Source organism: Amblyomma maculatum, chromosome 8, assembly GCF_055883805.1.
Source record: "Amblyomma maculatum isolate TAMU_Amacu chromosome 8, ASM5588380v1, whole genome shotgun sequence".
NCBI lineage: Eukaryota > Metazoa > Arthropoda > Arachnida > Ixodida > Ixodidae > Amblyomma > Amblyomma maculatum.
The window spans coordinates 1,506,680-1,527,805 of record NC_139351.1 but is presented as its reverse complement, the minus strand read 5'-3'; the positions used below and the strand labels follow the sequence as shown (position 1 = coordinate 1,527,805).

Below are 21,126 nucleotides of genomic sequence, written 5' to 3'. Positions count from 1 at the left end.
AAACGTATTTAATAAATATTCGAGAAGCCAAACGCACCTTTTTTCATACCGATCTGCCTAAAATGTTGACTACTAACCCCCGCAGGTTCTGGCAAGTCATTACCCCCAGCACACAAACACTATTTCTCTCACCGACGAATTGGGTGCTACCATCTCTGAAACTGAATGCGCCAACAAGTTGAACACATCCTTTTCATCCGTATTTACCAATGAAACAGATCCGACATTTCCTCCAAGCCCGGCTATTATCCAGGATACCATACCTGCTCTTACATTTTCTTCAACAGGAATTTTGTCCCTAATAGAAAACATCAAACTTTCATCCTCGGCTGCTATTGACAATATTAGTGCCAAAATACTGATTAACACCAGATATATGTTCATCCCTGCTGTGCGTCTTATTCACTCAGTCATTCCTCACAGAACAACTGCCCAAAGAATGGAAACATGGGAAGGTTGTTCCAGTCTACAAATCAGGTAACAAGAACACACCACTACATTACCGTCCCATTTCGCTAACTAGTATCCCCTGCAAAATTATGGAACATGTCATCTATACCCACATCATGGCATTTCTTGATTCCAACAATTTTTTCCATCCTGCTCAGCATGGGTTTCGCCGAGGTTACTCCTGCGAGACCCAACTTTCTACATTCGTTTATGACCTGCACGCTAACCTTGATTCTAGCCTACAGACTGATGTCATATTTTTAGATTTCGCTAAAGCTTTTGATAAAGTACCTCATAAACGCCTACTGATAAATCTTCCTCGATTAAATTTACACTCCGATATATATTGAAGTTAATTGAAGAGTTCTTGACTAATCGATCTCAGTTTGTCTCCGTTAACTCACTCTTAGTAACGTCAGGCGTCCCCCAGCGGTCTGTGCTTGGCCCGCTACTCTTTCTCATATACATACAGTAGTGTTTTCGAAAACCGTGTTGATGAGGATAAAAGAAGTTTATGGAATCGAGGTGGCTCATTAGGCTGGATGATATAACATGTTCGAGTAATTTGGAAGGGATGCTGGTTAAAGAAATAGGGCGGTAGTTGGAAGGATTTGAGCGGTCAGCTTTTTTGAAGATCGGGACAATTTCTGCTACTTTCCAGTCGTCAGGGACGTCTCCGGATTCTGATGATTGGGCAAATATTAGATGCAGTATCTGGCATGATACTACACATGTATTTTTTAGTAGTTCACTGTTGATATGGTCGCAACCAGCCGATGAAGAAGTCTTGAGTGAACTGATCACATTAGCTATGCCTGCCGGAGTTACTGGAATTTGGGGCATGGCTACTGTTAAGATGGCTGGAGAAGGATTTGGACTGCCAGCTGTTGGGGAGAACACTGAACAGAAATAGTCATTTAGGATTGTCGCGCTCTTATCGCTATTGGTTCAAGGTTAACGTCTAGAAGCTCGATTCTATTGGATCGTGTCTTAGGGGAGAGAATGCACCAGAATTTGTTGGGGTTTCTAAAGAGGATTGAATGTAAATCGGAGGAAAAAAATGTTTCCTTGGCGGAGGTCAATTTTTCGTTGAATACTTTTGCGCACTGATGGTACCGTTCCCATGCTTCGGGATGCTTATGCAAGTTAGCTGTTCGATACAGTTGTTTTTTCCTATTAAGAAGCCTTTTAAGTTCTGTATTGAACCATTCGTTGTTAGAATCAGATTTTACAATTAAGGACGAAATGTGCATGTTTTTCAGGGTTAGCATAGTGGTCTTAAAATATTCCCAGTTGGCATTGACCGTGTGAGAATGATAAAAATTCTGGAAAGAGCTGTAGAATTCTAATAGTGCACGGTTGATGGCGTCAAAATTGGCCCTTTTGTAGTCGGTTATTACCTTTTGCGTTGGGGATCGTTTTTTAATGGGTAATGAGAGGCGGATGTGAAGTAAGTTATGGTCGCTAATGCCTGGTAACGTGGTTATACCTTTTACGTCTTCGGGGGAAGTAGTAAGGAGTAGGTCGAGAATGTTGTTTCCTCGTGTTGGGCTTGTGATGACTTGTCTTAGGTTAAAGTCAAGTGTTAGGAGGAGGAAATGGTTTGCGTCGGTGGAAAGTGTTCTATTAAGCACTGAGAGTAGGGGCCAGCTAATGTTCGGGAAGTTGAAATCGCCAAATAAATATATGGGGGTGTTTGAAAAGCTATTTCTGACATTGGTTAACGAGCAATACAGAGCATCACAGAATGTTGAATCGCTATCCGGGGGCCTGTAGCAAATGCCAAGAAGAATGTTTCTAGCCCTGTCGTTCAAGCATGCCCACTTGAGTTCAAGAGTGTCGTCGCTATTAATGTGAGATGATAGGGAGTTCTTGATAGCTATGAAGACGCCCCCACCTTTTTTGTTTTTCCTGTCATGCCGGTATATAGTGTAGTTAAGATTAGGGGGAGAAATTTCGGAATTTCTGATATCTGCGTTCAGCCAAGTTTCTGTTAATAGCACAGCATCAGCATCAACATCCGTAATGAAACTTTCAAGATGATCACGGTTTGGGATTACGCTTCGGATGTTCGTGAACGCGATATTTAGATCAAGGCATGGCAATAGGCGCCGGATGGTGACAGAAGATAGTACTTGCTTTTTGGAGCGTCATGTTTTGCTTTCAGAAATGCTTGCGGATGAAGGTACTGCGCTTTTTCGCGTGCTGGTTGCCGAGTTGGTGTTTTCAATTACGCTTTCAGTTGTCGGGTCGTAAATGTAGCATTTATTGCCTACGTAAAGCTTGTCAAAAGCCAGTTTAAAGGCTCCTAGATACTTATACTCATTTACCTCCTTATTTGCCTTATTATTGATATAGTATTAAAACTTTAATAAGTTAGTTTTTTTATTCACATGGATAGCAACAGTTTTATCAAAGTTGATAACCATTTGCCATTTGTCGCACCAATTTGCTAGCAGCTGTAGGTTAGGATTCAAAATGAACTGATCATCAACTGTTTTGATTGGTTTGAAAAGAATACAGTCATCAGCAAACAACTTAACGCATACAGACGGTTCTAGAGCTCATTTATGTAAATATTGAATAGTACTGGACCCAAGACTGATCCCTGAGACACATCTGAGTAAACCTCTAAGAAGCGAGAATTGGCTCCATCGATGTTGACAAATTGCTTCCGGTTTGATAAGTATGATGTAATCCAGTTAGTTGTTTGTGGTGGGACACCTATCATTTTCATTTTAGTTATAAGCTTATTATGAGGAACTCTATCGAAGGCCTTAGAGTAGGCTAAAAAAATCATATCTACTTGACTACCACTATCAAGTACTTCAGCAAGTTCATCTACAGTGACCACCTGTTGGGTTGTATTTGAAAATCCTCGTCGGAGGCCATGTGAGCATTAGTTAGAATCCCTGATTGCTCTAAGACGTTGTTCTTGTATGTCGTAAGTACGTGCTCGAGTAATTTGCAGCAAGAAGAAAAATAATGAAATTGGGCGGTAATTACTGACTTCCATTCGGCTGCCACTTTTAAAAATCGAAACCACGCGGGATATTTTCCATTCATCTGGCACAATACCAGATTCAAGACACTTGTTAATTATTATTGCCAAGGACTGCGCTATTATTTCAGCGTGCGTTTTGAGAAATGAAGCGGGAATGTTCTCGGGACCAGCTGATTTCTTCGGGTTGAAGCGCAATAGCAGCTCTAGGATTCCTTCCCTGCTAATAGTTATAGTCGTGTGATAGTCAGTGGGGGATCGGTTACCGAACGCCTCATTAGGTTTAGTAAATACGCTTTGTAAATACGTATTGAAAGAATCTGCGATCTGCTTTTTGTCTGTAACAGGCGAGTCATTTACTACTATTTTGTCAAATTTTTGATCTGCTTTGTTTGAGAGAAAGTGCCAAAATTTACTGAGATTTTCGGTAACTAAACGGGTAAGTGTCTGGTTAAAGTAGCGCTCTCTAGATGCCCGTAATTTTGTTGAAAGTGTAGCTTCTAGGCTACTAATGATGATCCTTTTTGTTTCTGCGACGTTAAAGTTTGCGTTTGATGTGGATTATTTTTCTTGTCATCCACGGGTTCATCCTGTCTGCCCTCTTTTTCTTGTCTGGAACGAAGTTGTGAAGGTAATAGTGGCATAGAGACTTAAACTTTGTCCAAAGTGTGTTAATATCCCCGCTGTCAAATGACTGTAGCGAGCCTTCTAAATAGGAAGCAATTCTTGGATGATCCGCTAAGGCAAAAGTTTTTACTGTTACAAACTTGGAAACAATCTCAGCGCTTTGTGGGAGGGAACAACTGAAAACTACTAGTTTATGGTCAGATATTCCATGATGCACGAATCAATGGCGTCTAACACTGACGTCATTGATTCGATTACATGAGTGGGGAGTAAAACAACCTGTTTTAGAATATACGCTAGTAAGATGTCCAGCAGGGTTTCTGCCCTCTGTACTTCACGTCCGTCTGGAGTCAGCGATTTCCAAATGACATCTGGTAGATAAAAATCTCTAGCTATTATCAATTTATGCCTTCTGTATTTTTCTAGCACATCGTACAATTTTAACATAAAGGCATGGGGAACTCCAGGGGGTCTGTAGACACCAGCTATAACAATTCAGTTCAGTTCAGTTCAGGCGTTCAGTCGTGTCCGACTCTTCGTGACCCTATGGACCATGTCACGCCACGCTTTCCGGTCTCTCACTATCTTCTTAACATCACATAGCTTCATCTGCAATGCCTCGAGAATGCCATCTAACCATCGCGTTCGCTGCCTACCCCTTCTCCGGCGACCCTTAACCTTTCCCAACATCAAATCTTTCTCCAGCGACTCCTCTCTTCCCATCAGATGACCAAAGTAGCTGAGCTTTAACTTTACAATTTGACCCTCCAATGAGCAGTCAGGGTTTATGGTCGACAATATCGACTGATTTGATCTTCTGGCAGTCCAAGGAACTCTCAAGAGTCTTCGCCAGCACCACAATTCAAACGCGTCAATTCTTCGGCGGTCAGCCTTTTTCACAGTCCAACTCTCGCATCCATACATCACAACTGGAAAGACCATAGCACGGGTTATACGGATCTTAGTTGGCAGACTAATGTCTCTGCTCTTTACTAGGCGGTCAAGGCTAACCATTGCTCTCTTTCCCAGAAGCAGGCGTCTCCTAATTTCATGGCTGCAGTCTCCTTCCGAGGTAATCTTGGCGCCCAAGAACAGAAAATCTGTCACAGCTTCCACTTCTTGTCCATTGATGCTCCAGGACTTGATAGGGCAAGACGCCATGATCTTCGTCTTTTTAATGTTCAGTTTAAGCCCAAACTTCTCACTCTCTTCTTGTACGCGCATCAGAAGTCTCTTGAGTTCCACTTCACTTTCTGCCATTAAAGTGGTATCATCCGCATATCTAAGGTTGTTGATACGTTTTCCAGCAATCTTCACTCCAGCTGAAGACTCGTCCAGACCGGCCTTTCTCATGATGCACTCTGCATATAGGTTAAATAGGCAGGGCGACAGTATGCAGCCTTGTCTCACCCCTTTCTCAATCGGAAACCAATCAGTAAGACCATGCCCAGTTCTGACTGTGGCCTCTTGCCCTTCATAAAGGTTCCTGAGGAGACAGATGAGGTGAATTGGAACTCCCATCTCTTGAAGAGCTTGCCACAATCTGCTGTGATCTACGCAGTCAAACGCTTTCGCATAATCAATAAAGCAGAAGTAAATGGGTTTCTGGAACTCTCTTGCTTTTTCCATGATCCAGCGAAGGTTGGCAATTTGGTCTCTAGTTCCTCTGCCCTTGCGAAACCCAGCTTGCACGTCCGGAAGCTCCCGATCCACATACTGCTGCAGCCTACCTTGCAGGATTTTTAACATCACCTTGCTAGCATGCGAAACAAGCGCGATCGTGCGGTAGTTGGAACAATCTTTGGCACTGCCTTTCTTTGGAATGGGGATGTAAACTGACCTCCTCCAATCTTGTGGCCACTGCAGGGTTGTCCAAATCTTTTGACATAATGTATGCAGTGTGTTAACAGCGTCGTGGTTTAGGTTTTGAAGCAACTCAGCTGGAATACCATCAATTCCGCTAGCTATAACAATAGTATTGCCATAAACGTCGATTCGGCCCAACACGCTTTCATGATCACTGTCGATTGAGGGGAGTACTTGAGATGACAGTCCGCTTTTAACTGAAATCGCAACACCACCTTCCTTCGACAAGCGGTCCTTGCGGTAGCAAGTGTATGAAGGCGGGAAAATACAAGAGTCAGGTATATCAGGCTGCAGCCATGTTTCAGAGAGCACCACCACGTGAGAGTCGTAGGAACGTAAAACGTGTTCAATCGGTTCCCGTTTATTGCACACGCTTCGCGTATTTAGACAAATAAATCGAAAATCTTTTTGTCCGATGGCCCCTTGAGCGTAACGGCGTCATGGTTCCTTCTGCTGCTTCGTTCGGCGCAACAGCACTCTGCAGTTATTAGCATCGTCCCAGGCATACAGTTCGTAGATTATCAGTAGTGTGTCATAGATTAACTTTCCTTTATCGCCAGGTTGGCCATCGGCTTCAATGGATTGCCATAGTTTTTTCCTTTTTTGCAGTGTGGCATATGAGTAATCATGGGACACGGACACCCCAGAATTTTCAGTTTGGAACAGTTTTGGAAAATTGCAAGTTTTTCTTTGTCATTAAACAAGTGAATAATGACTGGCCGAGGTCGATCCTTGTGAGGCTTGCCAATTCGATCGATACGTTCCACCGAGCTAACTGACACGCCGAGTTTTCCGTGGGATATTTCCTGGATTACCTTTTCTTCTAAATCAGCTCTCGATTCGAAATAAATCGAGTTATTGATATTTGAGTGGAAATTCGGAAGAAATAGGCATGGGCAGGGCATTTGTTGTGTTCAGAAGGACAACCGATGCTGGCCAGGTAACAAACTGGATTCCACACGGAAAAAACTGCAGCAGGTGGAGGTACAAATACACTCTGAAGGGCTAGTTGGTTCATACTAATTCAACGACTAAGGTAGAGGTAGAAAGTTAGGAGGGCAGATGAGGTTAAGAAGTTCGCGGGGGTCAAGTGGATGCAGCTAGCGCAGGAACGGGTTAATTGGAAGACTATGGGAGAGGCCTTCGCCCTGCAGTGGGTATAGACCGATTAATGATGATTGAATTAATAAAAGAATGAATGAACGAGTTTTCAAATAATCATTAAGAATTTGCAATACATCGACGTATGAAAGAAAAATGGTAGGGGTAATATTGAGAGATCGGAAGCGTGCAGAGTGGGTCAGAGAAATAACTGAAGTTACCGATATTCTAGCGGAAATAAAGAAGAAGAAATGGACATGGGCAGGACATGTAGTGCGAAGAGAGGATAACCGATGGTCGCTTAGGGTAACAAGCTGGATTCCAAGGGAAAGAAAGCGTAGCAGGGGGCGGCAGAAAGTTGGGTGAGCGGATGAGGTTAAGAAGTTTGCAGCGGTCAAGTGGATGCGGCTAGCACAGAACCGGGTTAATTGGAGAAATATGGGAGAGGCCTTCGCCCTGCAGTGGGTATAGTCAGGCTGATGATGCTGATGATGACATATGAACGTGGTGGTCAATAAAGAATGCCGATAAGAATGGGCTGTTTATTACGAAAAATATTACACCAAACAGATTCTTATGTTGGGGCCTTCATGACGAAGAACTTTATGTCAGATTGAAAGAGCGACGCCTCCGCGTTGCTGTGCTCTCGATCCGCTAGGTTCGTCACCTAGGCTGGGGGAGTGAATTCGGAATCATGGATGCCATTGTGAAACCACGTTTCTGTGATGCCCACGATCATGAAGATGATAATCTTTTTGTTTTCTTGTACTGTTTCAGGTGGTGCTTATATATTGAAATGGCCGAAAAAAGTCTACCCTCACTTACGGACCAATATGTTTTGGTGCCAAGTGGATCGCAGCACTTTATCCAATGTTGGATCACCTGCGATGTTTTACGAAGAAAAAGGTAAAACATCCACCTTGCTTCCAATAATATCGTGGTTGGAATCAATATGTGATGCAATTCCAAAAAAAAAAAGAAATATTACATATCAAGCGAACTGCATATTATAGGCTTGGGTTGCAGCCTTAACCGCCCACTGAAAACCAGAAAGGATTTTCTATACCCTTGTTGTATTTAGTCCTACACTGCGAGACGCCGGTCAGACCAGGTGGAGGGTGCTAGCAATATCTGGCAGGGCGCTATTGGCAACAGAAAATGCGTTGAGTCTGGTCTTATAGCACTGTTGGAGGAACTAGAAAGGGATAAATAAGATATATGAAGTTGGGACAAAGGGCGAGGTGCTGAAACATGTGGAACCCTTGGCTAATAAGCGCAAAGCTGTCTACATAGACGATTACTAGAGCATTAGGAGAGGTGGCAATCAACGGTATCAGGATCGATGATTGCCACCTATCGTGGCCCGGCTAAATCCTCTCATTGTATTAGAAATGATCAGAGACAAAAGTTAAGTTTGGTACAAGAATAACCACCTCTATCCAGTAAACATTCTCATGTAGCCTATCGCTTTTATGAACACGTGAAATCTGCAAGTAGTGAAGAGTACAGCATTATTTATTAATGAACGAAATTGGTACAAAGGTATAATTGAATCAGTGTCAAGACCACTCCGTGGGTGGTAAATACATAAGATTTAGGAATTGCAGGGTCGAGTCATCATGATGGCAAGCTGAACGAAATATTTTAGGGATTATGAAGCGGCAAAAAAGAACATATTGCTGCTAACTGTTTAAATCTTTATTTTTTCCTGTTCGACAGCCGCTTGCATGTGGCCTTATCATTGTTATTCTGGCGCGCTTATCAATTCTGTATCCCGTGTTTGTTCATGCTCGTTGTCGCGTTACGACGCGTTTTTATTTTCTTTGTCCCGAACGATGCGAGACCTGTCTCGAAGATTCCGATCACTCGCATATGTTTCTACAAAGTTCCAGGTTGTGCTACTAGCGGTTTGCGACGTTATCTAGATTGTTCTGAGCAGGCTTTAAATTGAGCGTTGACGAGTGCGACGGGCATTCTTTGTTCGACGATCGACAAGCACGTTTGTTGCTATCGGCGGCGATAGGGCCGAGTTTAGTTCTTTTCCGGGAGCAAGTCAGCCCAATAAAGTTTCTTCAGTGCAATCACCGACTCTTCATTCGTATCATCGACCCTGGTCACCACTACGTGACATCTGGTGGAGGTACTGCCCTTGATCCCCCTTGATCCTTCAAGTGAAGACCTCAGCCTTGTTCCTGTCGCCCTGGAAGACCAGCCTACAGGTCACCGAGCAAGTCGCCGACTCCAAGGCCTACAACCAGAACACGGTCTGCTACCTGACCCTGTTCGACTCTGGAAGGCATCAACTTTGGAAATGGCCTAGTCAACAGCACCAGTCGTCTTCGTGCAGCCCAGGGAGCCCCCCCATCTTTCAATGATTGCCCAGTGAAGATGCGAAAGACTGGATGGACCTTTTCGACCGTGTGGCAGAATTCAATGGCTGGAACGACGCCGCGAAACTCAGGCAAGTCTACTTTGTTCTTCGAGGACATGCCCGAGTTTGATTCGAAAATCATGAGCCAGCTATGAAGGATTGGGAGATTTTCAAGGAAGCGTTTTTGACTGCCTTTTCAAGCGCCGTCCGAAAGGAAAGAGCCCAGGCCCTCCTTCAGTCAAGACTTCAACTTCCTAACGAGCCTGTCCTGGCTTACGTTGAGATGAAGCGCCTCTTTCGCCGCGCCAACCCTAACATGACCGAAGGTGAGGGAGTTAAACTTATAATGCGAGGCGTTAAAGAATCGCTTTTTGCAGGTCTTGTTCGAAATCCGCCAAAAAACGTGGCGGTATTTGAAACTGAAGCTTCTACCATCGAGAAGACGTTGGACACCCGGATGCGCCACTACGAGCGACCACTTCAACCGGACTACTCAAGCCATTACCCCAGTTCATCTGCAAGCGGAGAGAATTTTCGGGACCTCATACGGAAGATCGTGCAAGAGGAGCTCCGCTATTGCTGCCATCATCACAACAACCCCAGGTGGCGACGCTCGTGGACGTCTTACGTCAAGAAGTCCAGCAGGCACTTGGCGTTCCTCAAGCGACGACTCCGACGGCTCCAGTGCATTAATCAGCAGCGATGAACTATGCTGCTGCATTATGTCGTCCTGCACCCTGACGCGACCTCTCAAGCCCTCGTCGCTACCATTCTGCACCCGAAAGCCGCCCGCCAAGTCTATCAACGATCTCTAAGCCCCAGGAAATGCGACTTCTGGATGACATCTAACAGCCGACCGCTCTGCTTCCATTGTGGTGAGGCAGGACACATCCTCCGTCACTAGCCGTACAGGCGGACCGGCCTCCGTCGTGTGGCTGTCGACGCCCCACGACCCCGTCCTGGTGAGCGACCACAGGAAATCAACGACTTCCTGCGCAGTGGAGAGCACTCGTTGCCAAGGTGACTGTCACGCTCCCCATCGCCGTACAATGCCCGATTTGCGTCGCCGGGCCGCGGTTACTAGCAAGGACAGTCTCCTAGCTCCCGTAGGGGAACCTAAAGGCAGCAACCTTTGGAGGTGAGATTGCTCAACTGCGAAAAGACGGAAATCCTCCGCCGCCGACGACCGCTAATGACGACGCAGCCATTTCATTGCCGCTCCACATGACGACATCGACGACAACACGACCACAGTGCAAGCCGACACCGCCGCCCAGCGAAGTGACAACGGTATGCCCCGGCCATGACCTGAAGAAACGACGGAGCCGAGATCGGACACCAAGGCCCACGTGCAATGCGCGGACACGAATAAGCGACTTTGAAGTTGATGTCGACGGTCGCAGAGTCACTGCCCTAATAGACACCGTAGCTGACTATTCAGTCATCAGTGGACCGTTAGCCTCATAGCTCAGGAAAGTTACCACCGCTTGGGATGGCCCGCTGATTCGAACCGCAGGTGGCAACATGATTGCTCCATGGGGTCGATGCACTGCAAGAACAACCGTAAATTGGCGTACTTACCCCACCAGCTTTGTGGTCTTGCAGCAGCGCTCCCGAGACGTGATTTTAGGCATAGACTTCCTCAATGAACATAGGGCTATGATCGACCTTCGATCCAAGCTCATCAAGCTACCTGCAGACAAAGTCATACCTGATACTACGACTTTGATGCAACACGTCGCCCTAAAGGCCCTCGACGGAGAATTGATGGTGCCGCCCCGAACAAGCGTCGCAGTCAGCGTAGGTAGCGCAGACATGAAAACCGCTGAAGGCATATGAAATATACCTTCAGCGGAAATATGAAATATGAAAAGGAAATATGAAATTGCTCTTGGAACGAGGTGTCGGCATCACAAGAGGCATCGCGAAATTCCGGAGAGGACAAGCTCAGGTGCTGGTAACAAAGGAATTGAACGGCGGCGCAACACGGAAACGGACACAGACAAGAAGGGGACACCACATGCGCACACTACCAACTATTTATTAAACGGAAAGGTGGCATATTTATACGTCCATCTCAAGCATCACACTCATCACCACAGTCCGCTCCAAACCCAACACGTGAACGCCGAGCAGCACCAACAGGAAATCAGACAAGATATTTCTAACCTCAGTAGATAAACTATCAAAAACGGGGAAAAAAAAACGGACTGTGGTGATGAGTGTGATGCTTGAGATGGACGTATAAATATGCCACCTTTCCGTTTAATAAATAGTTGGTAGTGTGCGCATGTGGTGTCCCCTTCTTGTCTGTGTCCGTTTCCGTGTTGCGCCGCCGTTCAATTCCATCATGCACCAACTCGCCCCCCAGGCCGTTATTCTGCTGGTAACAAACTTCATCGAAGAATACCGGCATCTCAACAAAGGCACGACGATCGCTTTTCTCGACGAATTAGCGGACCTCAAAGACGTATTCGCCCTCCACGACCAACCACTGAAAGACGCACCGGACCAATTCTGTCAGCGCCCATTTGATATCAACCCGGCATTGTCCCACAGCAGGAAAGACCAGATTCGCAGTCTTCTTCAAAGCTACAGGGAGTGGTTCTCGTCATCATCGAAGGTACGACAACACACCAATGGCCAAGCACCGCATTATAACGGACGAACACGCCCGACCTCTGCGCCAAAGCCCCTATCGTGTACTGCAGCGAGCACAGAAGGCCATACGCGATCAAGTTGAGTAAATGCTGCGTAATGAGGTAATCCAGCCATCGAACAGCCCCTGGGCGCCACCATTCGTTTTGGTGAAGAAAGACGACACACTTCGCTTCTTCGTTGATTACCGCCGCTTGAATAGCATAACTAAGAAGGATGTCTACCCGCTTTCCCGCATCGACGACACTCACGAACGGCTTTGCAATGCAAGGTACTTCTCATCGATGGACTTGAAGAGCGGATATTGGCAAATTGATGTCGACGAAAGAGATCGCGAGAAGACCGCATTCATCACACCGGACGGCATTTTTTAGTTACAGGGTAGAAGTGTAGGCCAGTTGGTGAGACATAAGGAAAATAAAACCGCAGCAGACACAGGACGGAGGCTAGAGACAACACTTTTTCTTTATTTTCCTTTAGTTACAGGTTATGCCATTTGACCTCTGCTCCGCACCAGCCACGTTTCAACGAGTAATGGACACAGTCCTGGCAGGCTTGAAGTGGCAAATTTGTTTGGTATATTTGGACGACGTTGTTGTCTTCTCGTCAAACTTTGAAGACGCCCTAAAACGACTGCAGACAGTGCTGGAAGCCATCAAGTCATCTGGACTAACGCTAAAAGCAGAGAAGTGCCACTTCGCCTGCGAAGAACTGCGGTTCCTAGGTCACATTGTTAGTAAGAATGGTGATCGCTCAGACCAGGAGAAAACAGCTGCAATTACACAATTCTCAACGTCTGTCGACAAGAAAGCTGTGTGCCGATTCCTTGGGTTGTGCGCTTATTATAGACGATTTGTCAGAAACATTTCGCGCATCGCCGAACCGTTGACGCAGCTTACAAAGGCTGACGTACCTTTAAAGTGGGAAGCGCGGCAAGGAGAAGCCTTTGACGAACTCAAGCGCCGCCTGCAGCGCCCTCCTGTCCTTGGCCACTTTGATGAAAACGCCCAGACCGAAATTCACACCGACGTGAGCAGTGTGGGCCTAGGGGCCGTTCTCGTCCAGAAGCGTGCCGGACAGGAGAAAGTAATCGCCTACGCTATCAGGTCCCTCACAAAAGCCGAAGTCAATTACTCGATGACCGAGAAGGAGTGCCTCGCGATCTAAGCTTCGTCAATACCCATACGGCCGACCATTCAAGGTGGTAAGCGACCATCACGCGCTCTGCTGGCTGGCTAATTTGAAAGATCCCTCCGGTCGCCTTGCCAGATGGAGCCTACGGCTTCAAGAATTTGACTTGACTGTAGTCTATAAGTCGGGCCGGAAGTATTCCGACGTAGACTGCTTATCACGCGCTCCCGTCGACACTCCACCGAAGGACAATGACGACGACGCCTCTTTGTGACCGGTAAGACAGCGATCAGACCCTGAGCTGAAAGCGCTAGTTGATTGCTTTAGAAGGAAAGACCGCTTCCCCTTCTAGTGTGTTCAGGCGACATTTATGATCGCGTTAAGCAATGGCCTCCTCGTGAAGAACTTCGCACCCAACAAGACCGCGCAACTTCTTGTAGTGCCTAAAAAGCTCCGGCAGGAAATTCTGCAGGCGTTGCACGATGAGCCCACAGCAGGCCATCTCGGGTTTGCACGCACGTTGCGTCGTATCCAGGAGAATTACTACTGGCCGCGACCGCCTGCCGAAGGTGCCCACTACGTAAATACATGTCCTGAGTGCCAACAACGCAAGACTCCGCCGATCAAACCAGCGGGACTGCTGAACCCGATTGCACTCCAACCCTGCCCTTTCAACGAAGTGGGATGGATCTCCTCGGCCCCTTTCCATTTTCGTCTATGGGCAACAAGTGGATCATCGCGGCCGCTGACTACCTTACCCGTTACGCCGAAGGAGAAGTACTACCCAATGGTACCGCAGCAGAAGTCGCCAAGGTTCTTGTCGAAGAAATTCTCTTGCGAGACGGCGCCCCAGAAGTGCTCATCACGGACAGGGGAACGGCGTTTACGGCAGAGTTGACGCAATCCATCCTGGAATACAGTCATACACGCCATCGACTAAGAAGTGCGTACCATCCCCACACCAATGGCCTTACGGAGCGCCTGAACAAAACGATCGCGGATATGATCGCCATGTACGTCGACGCTGAACACAAGACCTGGGACGCCATCGTGCCGTACGTGATCTTCGCATATGACACGGCAGTCCAGGAGACGACCAGAGCGACCCCGTTCAAGCTGTGTACGGCAGGGAGCCCACGACGAAGCTCGACGCAATGCTGCCGCACGTAACCAGCGAGGACAACCTTGACGTCGCCGCCTACCTGCAGCGTACAGAGGAAGCCCGACGACTCGCACGGCTGCGAATTAAAGACCAACAGCGCACCGACAGCCGACGGTACAACTTACGACGGCGCCACGCAGAGTACAATCCAGGAGACCAAGTGTGGGTTTGGACTCCAATTCGCCGCCGTTGACTAAGTGAAAAGCTACTACGTCGATACTTTGGGCCATACAAAGTCCTTCGCCGCGTCGGGAAACTGGACTATGAAGTCATTCCCGACGGTACGACAGCATCACAACGTCGATGCGCGCGCCCAGAAATTGTAGATGTTGTTCGTCTTGAAGGCTCCGCCTTCTAGAATACGGGTCCGCGAGCGATGGTCTCGCCCGACGAGTGAAAAGCAAGTCTTTCTTAAAAACACCGGTTTATTCCGGATCAACGGAAAAGTATAAAATAGAAAAGAAACAGCATTGGTCAAAACTGCGCTGGAAACATGCCGTCGAAGTGCGCGACAATGGACTATGCAGAATAAAACGGAACATGGGTCAGGGCTTCACCGCGACAACACAAAACACACTGCGGCGCGGATAGGGCGAGTACAAAGCGTTGATTACGGTACAAAAGCATTGCTACTCGCGTTGCAGCACTCACGCTAACACTCCTAAGGCTTTCTTGTAGGCGCCGCTTCCGTCTTTGCCTCGCAGGACTCCGCTCCGTCGTCCGTGTACATCCCGCCGGCTTGGGACGCTCCCACGCCGCCCTTCTGTGGCCGGCCTCCCGGCGAAAAAGCCTCGAGCCCTGCTTCCGACGCGCTTATCTACCCTCTGTCTCGCGCCGATAACATGCCGCCCCCGCTCCGGGCAGCTCGCTCATGCGTACTCGCGCTGCCCGGGCGGACACCAACACAAACAGAAAAAAGCGCGCGCGGTTCGAAACGCTAAAAGGGGCTGTGGGGCCCCACACTCCCCCCCTCTCAATACGGGACACCTCCCGACGTGTAAAACAAAAATAACGCGGGATAAGGACGGAACTGGTACTGCTGCTGGCGGGGCGCATGCTTGGAGGTATCCGCCGAGCGTGGGTACCCGTAGTGCCTGGTAGGTCAAGTGGTTCTATGTGGCTAGTGGACGGCCGTGGTAAGCTCGGAGATCGGCCACGTTGACTGGTCCGGTTTCTCGACCACGCTGCACATGGCGAACAAAGTAAGAAAGCCGAGACGCGCGCTTTGTTATCGTGTAAGGGCCAGTCTATCGTGGAGCGAGAGAAGCAGCAAACCCTTTTGCTGCATCACTTAGTGGGTGCGTGCGGCGAAGGACTTTGTCGCCGACTGTGAATTCCAAAGGTCGCCTTCCCTTGTTGTACTGGTTACAGTGTTCCAGGCGGGCAAGGTCCAAGTTTTTCCTTGCCTCCTTCAGAGTCTCGGCCAAGCGGCTGGAAAGATCATGCGCAAAATTAGAATGGCTAAGGCCCGGTAAATCAGAGCCATTCAGAGCATGCTCAATAGGGAACCTGAGCTCACGACCAAGGAGAATGGCCGCTGGCGTAAAACCTGTTGATCGGTTTACCGTGGTTCTTGTGGCGAAGGCCATCTCCTGGATACGAGCGTCCCAGTCCTTGTGCCGCTCCGTGAATGCCACCATCATAGTCTTGAGATTTCGATTCACTCGCTCTGTAATGTTTGCTTGAGGATGGTAGGGCGTAGTCTTTTTGTGCTGCACGCCAAGAACTTTGCAAGTGGCAGTGAATATCCTACCGGTGAAATACGTGGCCTTATCAGTGATAAGCTGAGCTGGGAAACCAAAGCGAGTGAATGTTTCTAGTAGCTTATCCCAAATTATTTTCGAGTCTAGCCTACTCAGGGGATACAATTCTACCCATTTCGAGAAATGATCAGTAATTACTAACAAGTAGCGATTCCCTTTCACTGATCTGGGATAGGGACCCATTATGTCGCAAGCTACAATTTCCCATGGGCATCGGCTCTCTACAGGTTGCATGAGGCCCGGTGGTTTTCCTCCCCTCGGCTTCGCGGTCTGGCAGGTATGACAAGTGCGGAATAATGTCAGGACATCCCTTCTCATGCGGGGCCATGTTGCCACGCGACACAATTTGTCATATGTTTTCTTGCCATCGCTGTGACCTGCGAGGCGTGTATCGTGGAAGTACTCTTGAAAATGCTTACGTAGGCCCTTAGGAACGACCACAAGAAATGTGGACTCACCACTATCGGTGTCCGCAGCAGGTATATACCGCAGGATCAAACCATCTTCTGCTTCCACGTAGCTGTCATAGCTTCCGTTAAGCGCCCGGCTCCCTGCAGGGTTGGCGCTGTTCAGGCTTTGGCGTATCTGGTTGCACTGGTCGTCTGAAAGCTGAGCGTCAAGGAGCTGTTGACGGGACACCAGTGTGCCCCAGGTGTCGGCAGGAGCTGTCACAGCATGGACCGCGGGTGCTCGCTCTCCCTCACCAGGAAGTGGAGCTCGTGACAGGGCATCGGCCACTTTGTTGAAAGTGCCTCTTCTGTACTCTACCCTGTAATTATACTTTTGGAGAGCGAGTGACCAGCGGGCTAGACGGCCAGCTGGATTTTGCAACCTTGAAAGCCACGATAGGGCCTGGTGATCGGTCTGAATAGTGAATTTGCGCCATCCAAATACATGTCCAATTTCTTGAGGGCAAACACAATCGCGAGACACACTTTCTCTGTCACAGTATAGTTCCTTTCCGGTGCCGTCAGTGTATGACTAGCAAACGCCAATAGGCAAAGCTTTCCTTGATGTTCTTGAAGCAATACCGCCCCAATTCCGTACTCACTTGCATCCGTTTGCACCGTGAATGGCCGGTTAAGGTCTGGAAGCCGCAGGCGTGCAGTATCCGCGATGGCTGCAGACAGTGAACGGAATGATCCCTGCTCGGCTTCTGTCCATGACCAGCGGGCACCCTTCCGGAGGAGGTGATGGAGGAGTCGCGCGAGGTCAGCGCAGTTCGGGATGAAGTGGCGGTAGAATCCCACCATGCCCAAGAAACGCTGGAGGCTCTTTATGTTGGTTGGTGGGGGGAGCTACAGAATGGCTTAAAGCTTCTCTTCATCCGGGCGAACTGTGCCCTGTTCCACAATGTACCCAAGAAGATTGATTGGGCTTGTCACCAACTGAACCTTGCCGGGGTTAATGGTGATGCCCGCCTTCTGCATTCGTTGAAGGACATTCGTTAAATGACGGAGGTGCTCTTCTAAGCTTTCTGAGAACACTACTACGTCATCCATGTAGGCCATAGAGTAGTTAAATTTAGCGTCTCCGAGCACAATATCCATTACCCGTTGAAAAGTAGCAGGTGAATTGCACAACCCGAAAGGCAATCGCACAAATTCGAACAGTCCCCGGTGGCAAGTGAAAGCCGTTTTCTCAATGTCGCAGTGGTCAATCGGGATTTGCAGAAATCCCCTACTGCAGTCAAGAGTTGTAAAAAATTTTGCTGACCCAAGTGAGTACATGACAGAGTCAACAGACGGGAAAGGGTAAGAGTCTCGCACTGTCACAGCATTCAGGCGTCGATAATCGACACACAACCGTGCTGTTCCATCCTTCTTAGGCGCGAGAACAACAGGAAACGCCCAGGGGCTTTTTGATGGTCTCACCGCAACCGGCAGCCACCATTTCGTCGAGGGCCCCATCCAGCAGCGCTCGCTTGTGGACACACTCACGCTAACACTCCTAAGGCTTTCTTGTAGGCGCCGCTTCCGTCTTTACCTCTCAGGACTCCGCTCCGTCGTCCGTGTACATCCCGCCGGCTTGGGACGCTCCCACGCCACCCTTCTGTGGCCGGCCTCCCGGCGAAAAAGCCTCGAGCCCTGCTTCCGACGCGCTTATCTACCCTCTGTCTCGCACCGATAACATGCCGCCCCCGCTCCGGGCAGCTCGCTCATGCGTACTCGCGCTGCCCGGGCGGACACCAACACAAACAGAAAAAAGCGCGCGCGGTTCGAAACGCTAAAAGGGGCTGTGGGGCCCCACAGTCTAAAGCCTTATTATGCACGTTAAAGAATTCGTTATGTTTAAACTTCGTAATGTTTCTATTTAAGTTGGTTTGTTTATTTTAGAACATCGAGGCGATGTTTTTTTAAGGGGGGAGTAATGCCGCGAACTGTTTAAATCTTTATTTGTTCCTGTTCAACAGCCGCTTGCATGCGGCGTTATCATTCTTATCTGGCGCGCTTATCAATTCTGTATCCCGTGTTTGTTCATGCTAGTTGTCGCGTTACGACGCGTTATCATTTTCTTTGTCGCAAACGATGCGCCGAGATCTGTCTCGAAGATTCCGATCACTCGCGTATGTTTCTACAATGCTCCAGGTTGTGCTACTAGCAGTTTGCGACGTTCTGAGCAGCGTTTAAATTGAGGTTTGTCGAGTACGACGGGCATTCTTTGTTCGACGATCGACAAGCACGTTTGCTGATAGCGCCGTGGCCGAGTTGCTTAGTTCTTTTGCGGGCGCAAGTCAGCCCAATAAAGAGTTTCTTCAGTGCAATCACCGACTCTTTATTTGTGTCATCGATCCTGGTCACCACCACGTGACAGTATAAAAATTCCGAAGCGCGGGAATAACGAATGATACCTTTTTTTTATGCCGCGAGCCACTTTGGTTGTGATCGTTCATCAGAAACCTTAGGCCTAGTGATCTAGGTTGTTTTAGCGCTTTCGGAAAATCTCAAACCTGCTAGCCCGATCCGCCACCCTTCTGAAAATTCATGGAACCATCCAATCAACTAGTTAGCTGTAAAACGGATTATTGGGGACAACTTCTTGCTGCAGAACGTTTATTCGACGTAACGGAGGACGTCTATCTCATTGTTCAAATAAAGAAATTCGATTTTAGAGATATCATTACAGAATGAGCAACAGAACTAGGCAGTAAGAGAGTAGTCGAGAGTAGCAGTCACCTCCTCAAAACACGAAATATCTGATTAAGAATAACAAAAGCTTCAAATCTAACAGGGACAATAGAAGTGTGACAGCGGCGATAAGTTGTCAGTCAACGTAAGTTAACTCATGTAACGATTTATGTCTTGAAGAAAATCGAACTGCCTTTAAAAAGAGAGGTAACCTGTATAAAGAGCAAGAGGCCACAGTCAGAACTGGGCATGGTCTCACTGATTGGTTTCCGATTGAGAAAGGAGTGAGACAAGGCTGCATATTGTCGCCCTGCCTATTTAACCTATATGCTGAGCGCATCATGAGGAAGGCTGGTCTGGACGAGTCTTCAGCTGGAGTGAAGATTGCTTGGAAACGTATCAACAACCTTAGATATGCGGATGATAACACTTTAATGGCAGAAAGAGAAGTGGAACTCAAGAGACTTGTGATGAGCGTACAAGAAATCAGTGAGAAGTTTGGGCTTAAACTGAACGTTAAAAAGACAAAGGTCATGGCGTCTTGCCCTATCAAGTCCTGGAGCATCAAGGGACAAGAAGTGGAAGTGTGACAGATTTTCTCTTCTTGGGCTCCAAGATTACCCCGGAAGGAGACTGCAGCCATGAAATTAGGAGACGCCTGCTTTTGGGAAAGAGAGCCATGGCTAGCCTTGACCGCCTAGTAAAGAGCAGAGACATTACACTGCCAACCAAGATCCGTATAACTCGTGCTATGGTATTTCCAGTTGTGATGTAGGGATGCGAGAGTTGGACTGTGAGGAAGGCTGACCACCGAAGAATTAACGCGTTTGAATTGTGGTGCTGGCGGAGACTCTTGAGAATTCCTTGGACGGCCAGAAGATCAAATCAGTAGATATTCGACCATAAACCCTGACTGCTCATTGGAGAGTCAAATTCTAAACTGAAGGCTTAGCTACTTTGGTCATCTAATGAGAAGGGAGGAGTCGCTTGAGAAAGATTTGATGTTGGGAAAGGTTGAGGGTCACCGGAGAAGGGGTAGGCAGCGAACGCGATGGTTAGACGGCATCGTAGAGGCGCTGCAGATGAAGTTATGTTAAGAAGATAGTGAGAGACCGGAAAGCGTGGCGTGATATGGTTCATAGGGTCACGAAGCGTCGGACACGACTGAAAGACTGAACTGAACTGAACCTTAAAATGGCAAAAAAAAAAAAAAAAGACTGGGCAGAGGCTAACACAAAATGTGCGATCAGAGAGACAGGCAACAGGAGGTCTTATATGCAAGGTCTACCATTTTTAAGGGACATGTGTCATCATGGACGCCATAGAGAAGTGGTTTGAAAAATCAATTGTGTCTTGTACAATATTATAGACAGTGCTTCACAACAAACTGTGTTGAATGAAAGCCTTTATAAGCTTGTGGACTGGTGTGAGGGGAGCGATATGAAGATTAATTTTTCAAAAACTGTATCTATGTCAATAACAAGAAAGAATAAGCCCCTTGGTTACAACTATCGCATACAGGACCGATTTAGTAATTCTGTTTTAGCTGTTAAGTGCCTAGCGTTAACGATTACATACAGCCTCAAATGGGAAACCCACATTGACAACATCACCTCGACGGCATTTAATAAATTTTGTATTCTTCGCCGAAAATGAAAAGGCGCTACTCCTGGCCTCAAACGTGAAGCATACCACTCTCTAGTCAGACAGTTCACGAGTATGCCTGGATATTTTTCTTGAGGTAACAGTGCGGACGTGGACGGGAGCACAAGATTAGAAGACGACTCAACCAGCGCTGTCTTTCAACAACGTTTATTTTGGAAAACCCACAACTTCTTATACCCTTATGCCACACATCACGTACACGT

The 21,126-nt window shown here is 47.7% G+C and overlaps 1 protein-coding gene and 1 long non-coding RNA gene across 5 annotated transcripts in view; one reads left to right on the top strand and one right to left on the bottom strand.

Annotated features, from left to right (window-relative positions):
• The window catches only part of LOC146180432 (receptor-type tyrosine-protein phosphatase T-like), a 680,195-nt gene that overhangs the window by 224,289 nt on the left and 434,780 nt on the right, over window positions 1-21,126 (top strand). For all 4 annotated transcript variants that reach the window (XM_084576027.1, XM_084576026.1, XM_084576025.1 and 1 more), the window contains one exon: window positions 7,823-7,951. In XM_084576027.1, the coding sequence (XP_084432153.1) occupies window positions 7,823-7,951 (129 nt within the window). The remainder of the gene's footprint in view (window positions 1-7,822; window positions 7,952-21,126) is intronic.
• On the bottom strand, window positions 14,773-18,952 carry LOC146180433 (uncharacterized). The gene is made up of 2 exons (XR_014700081.1): window positions 15,933-18,952; window positions 14,773-15,798 (listed from the first exon to the last, which is right to left on the bottom strand). It is a non-coding gene; the product is annotated as an uncharacterized LOC146180433 (long non-coding RNA).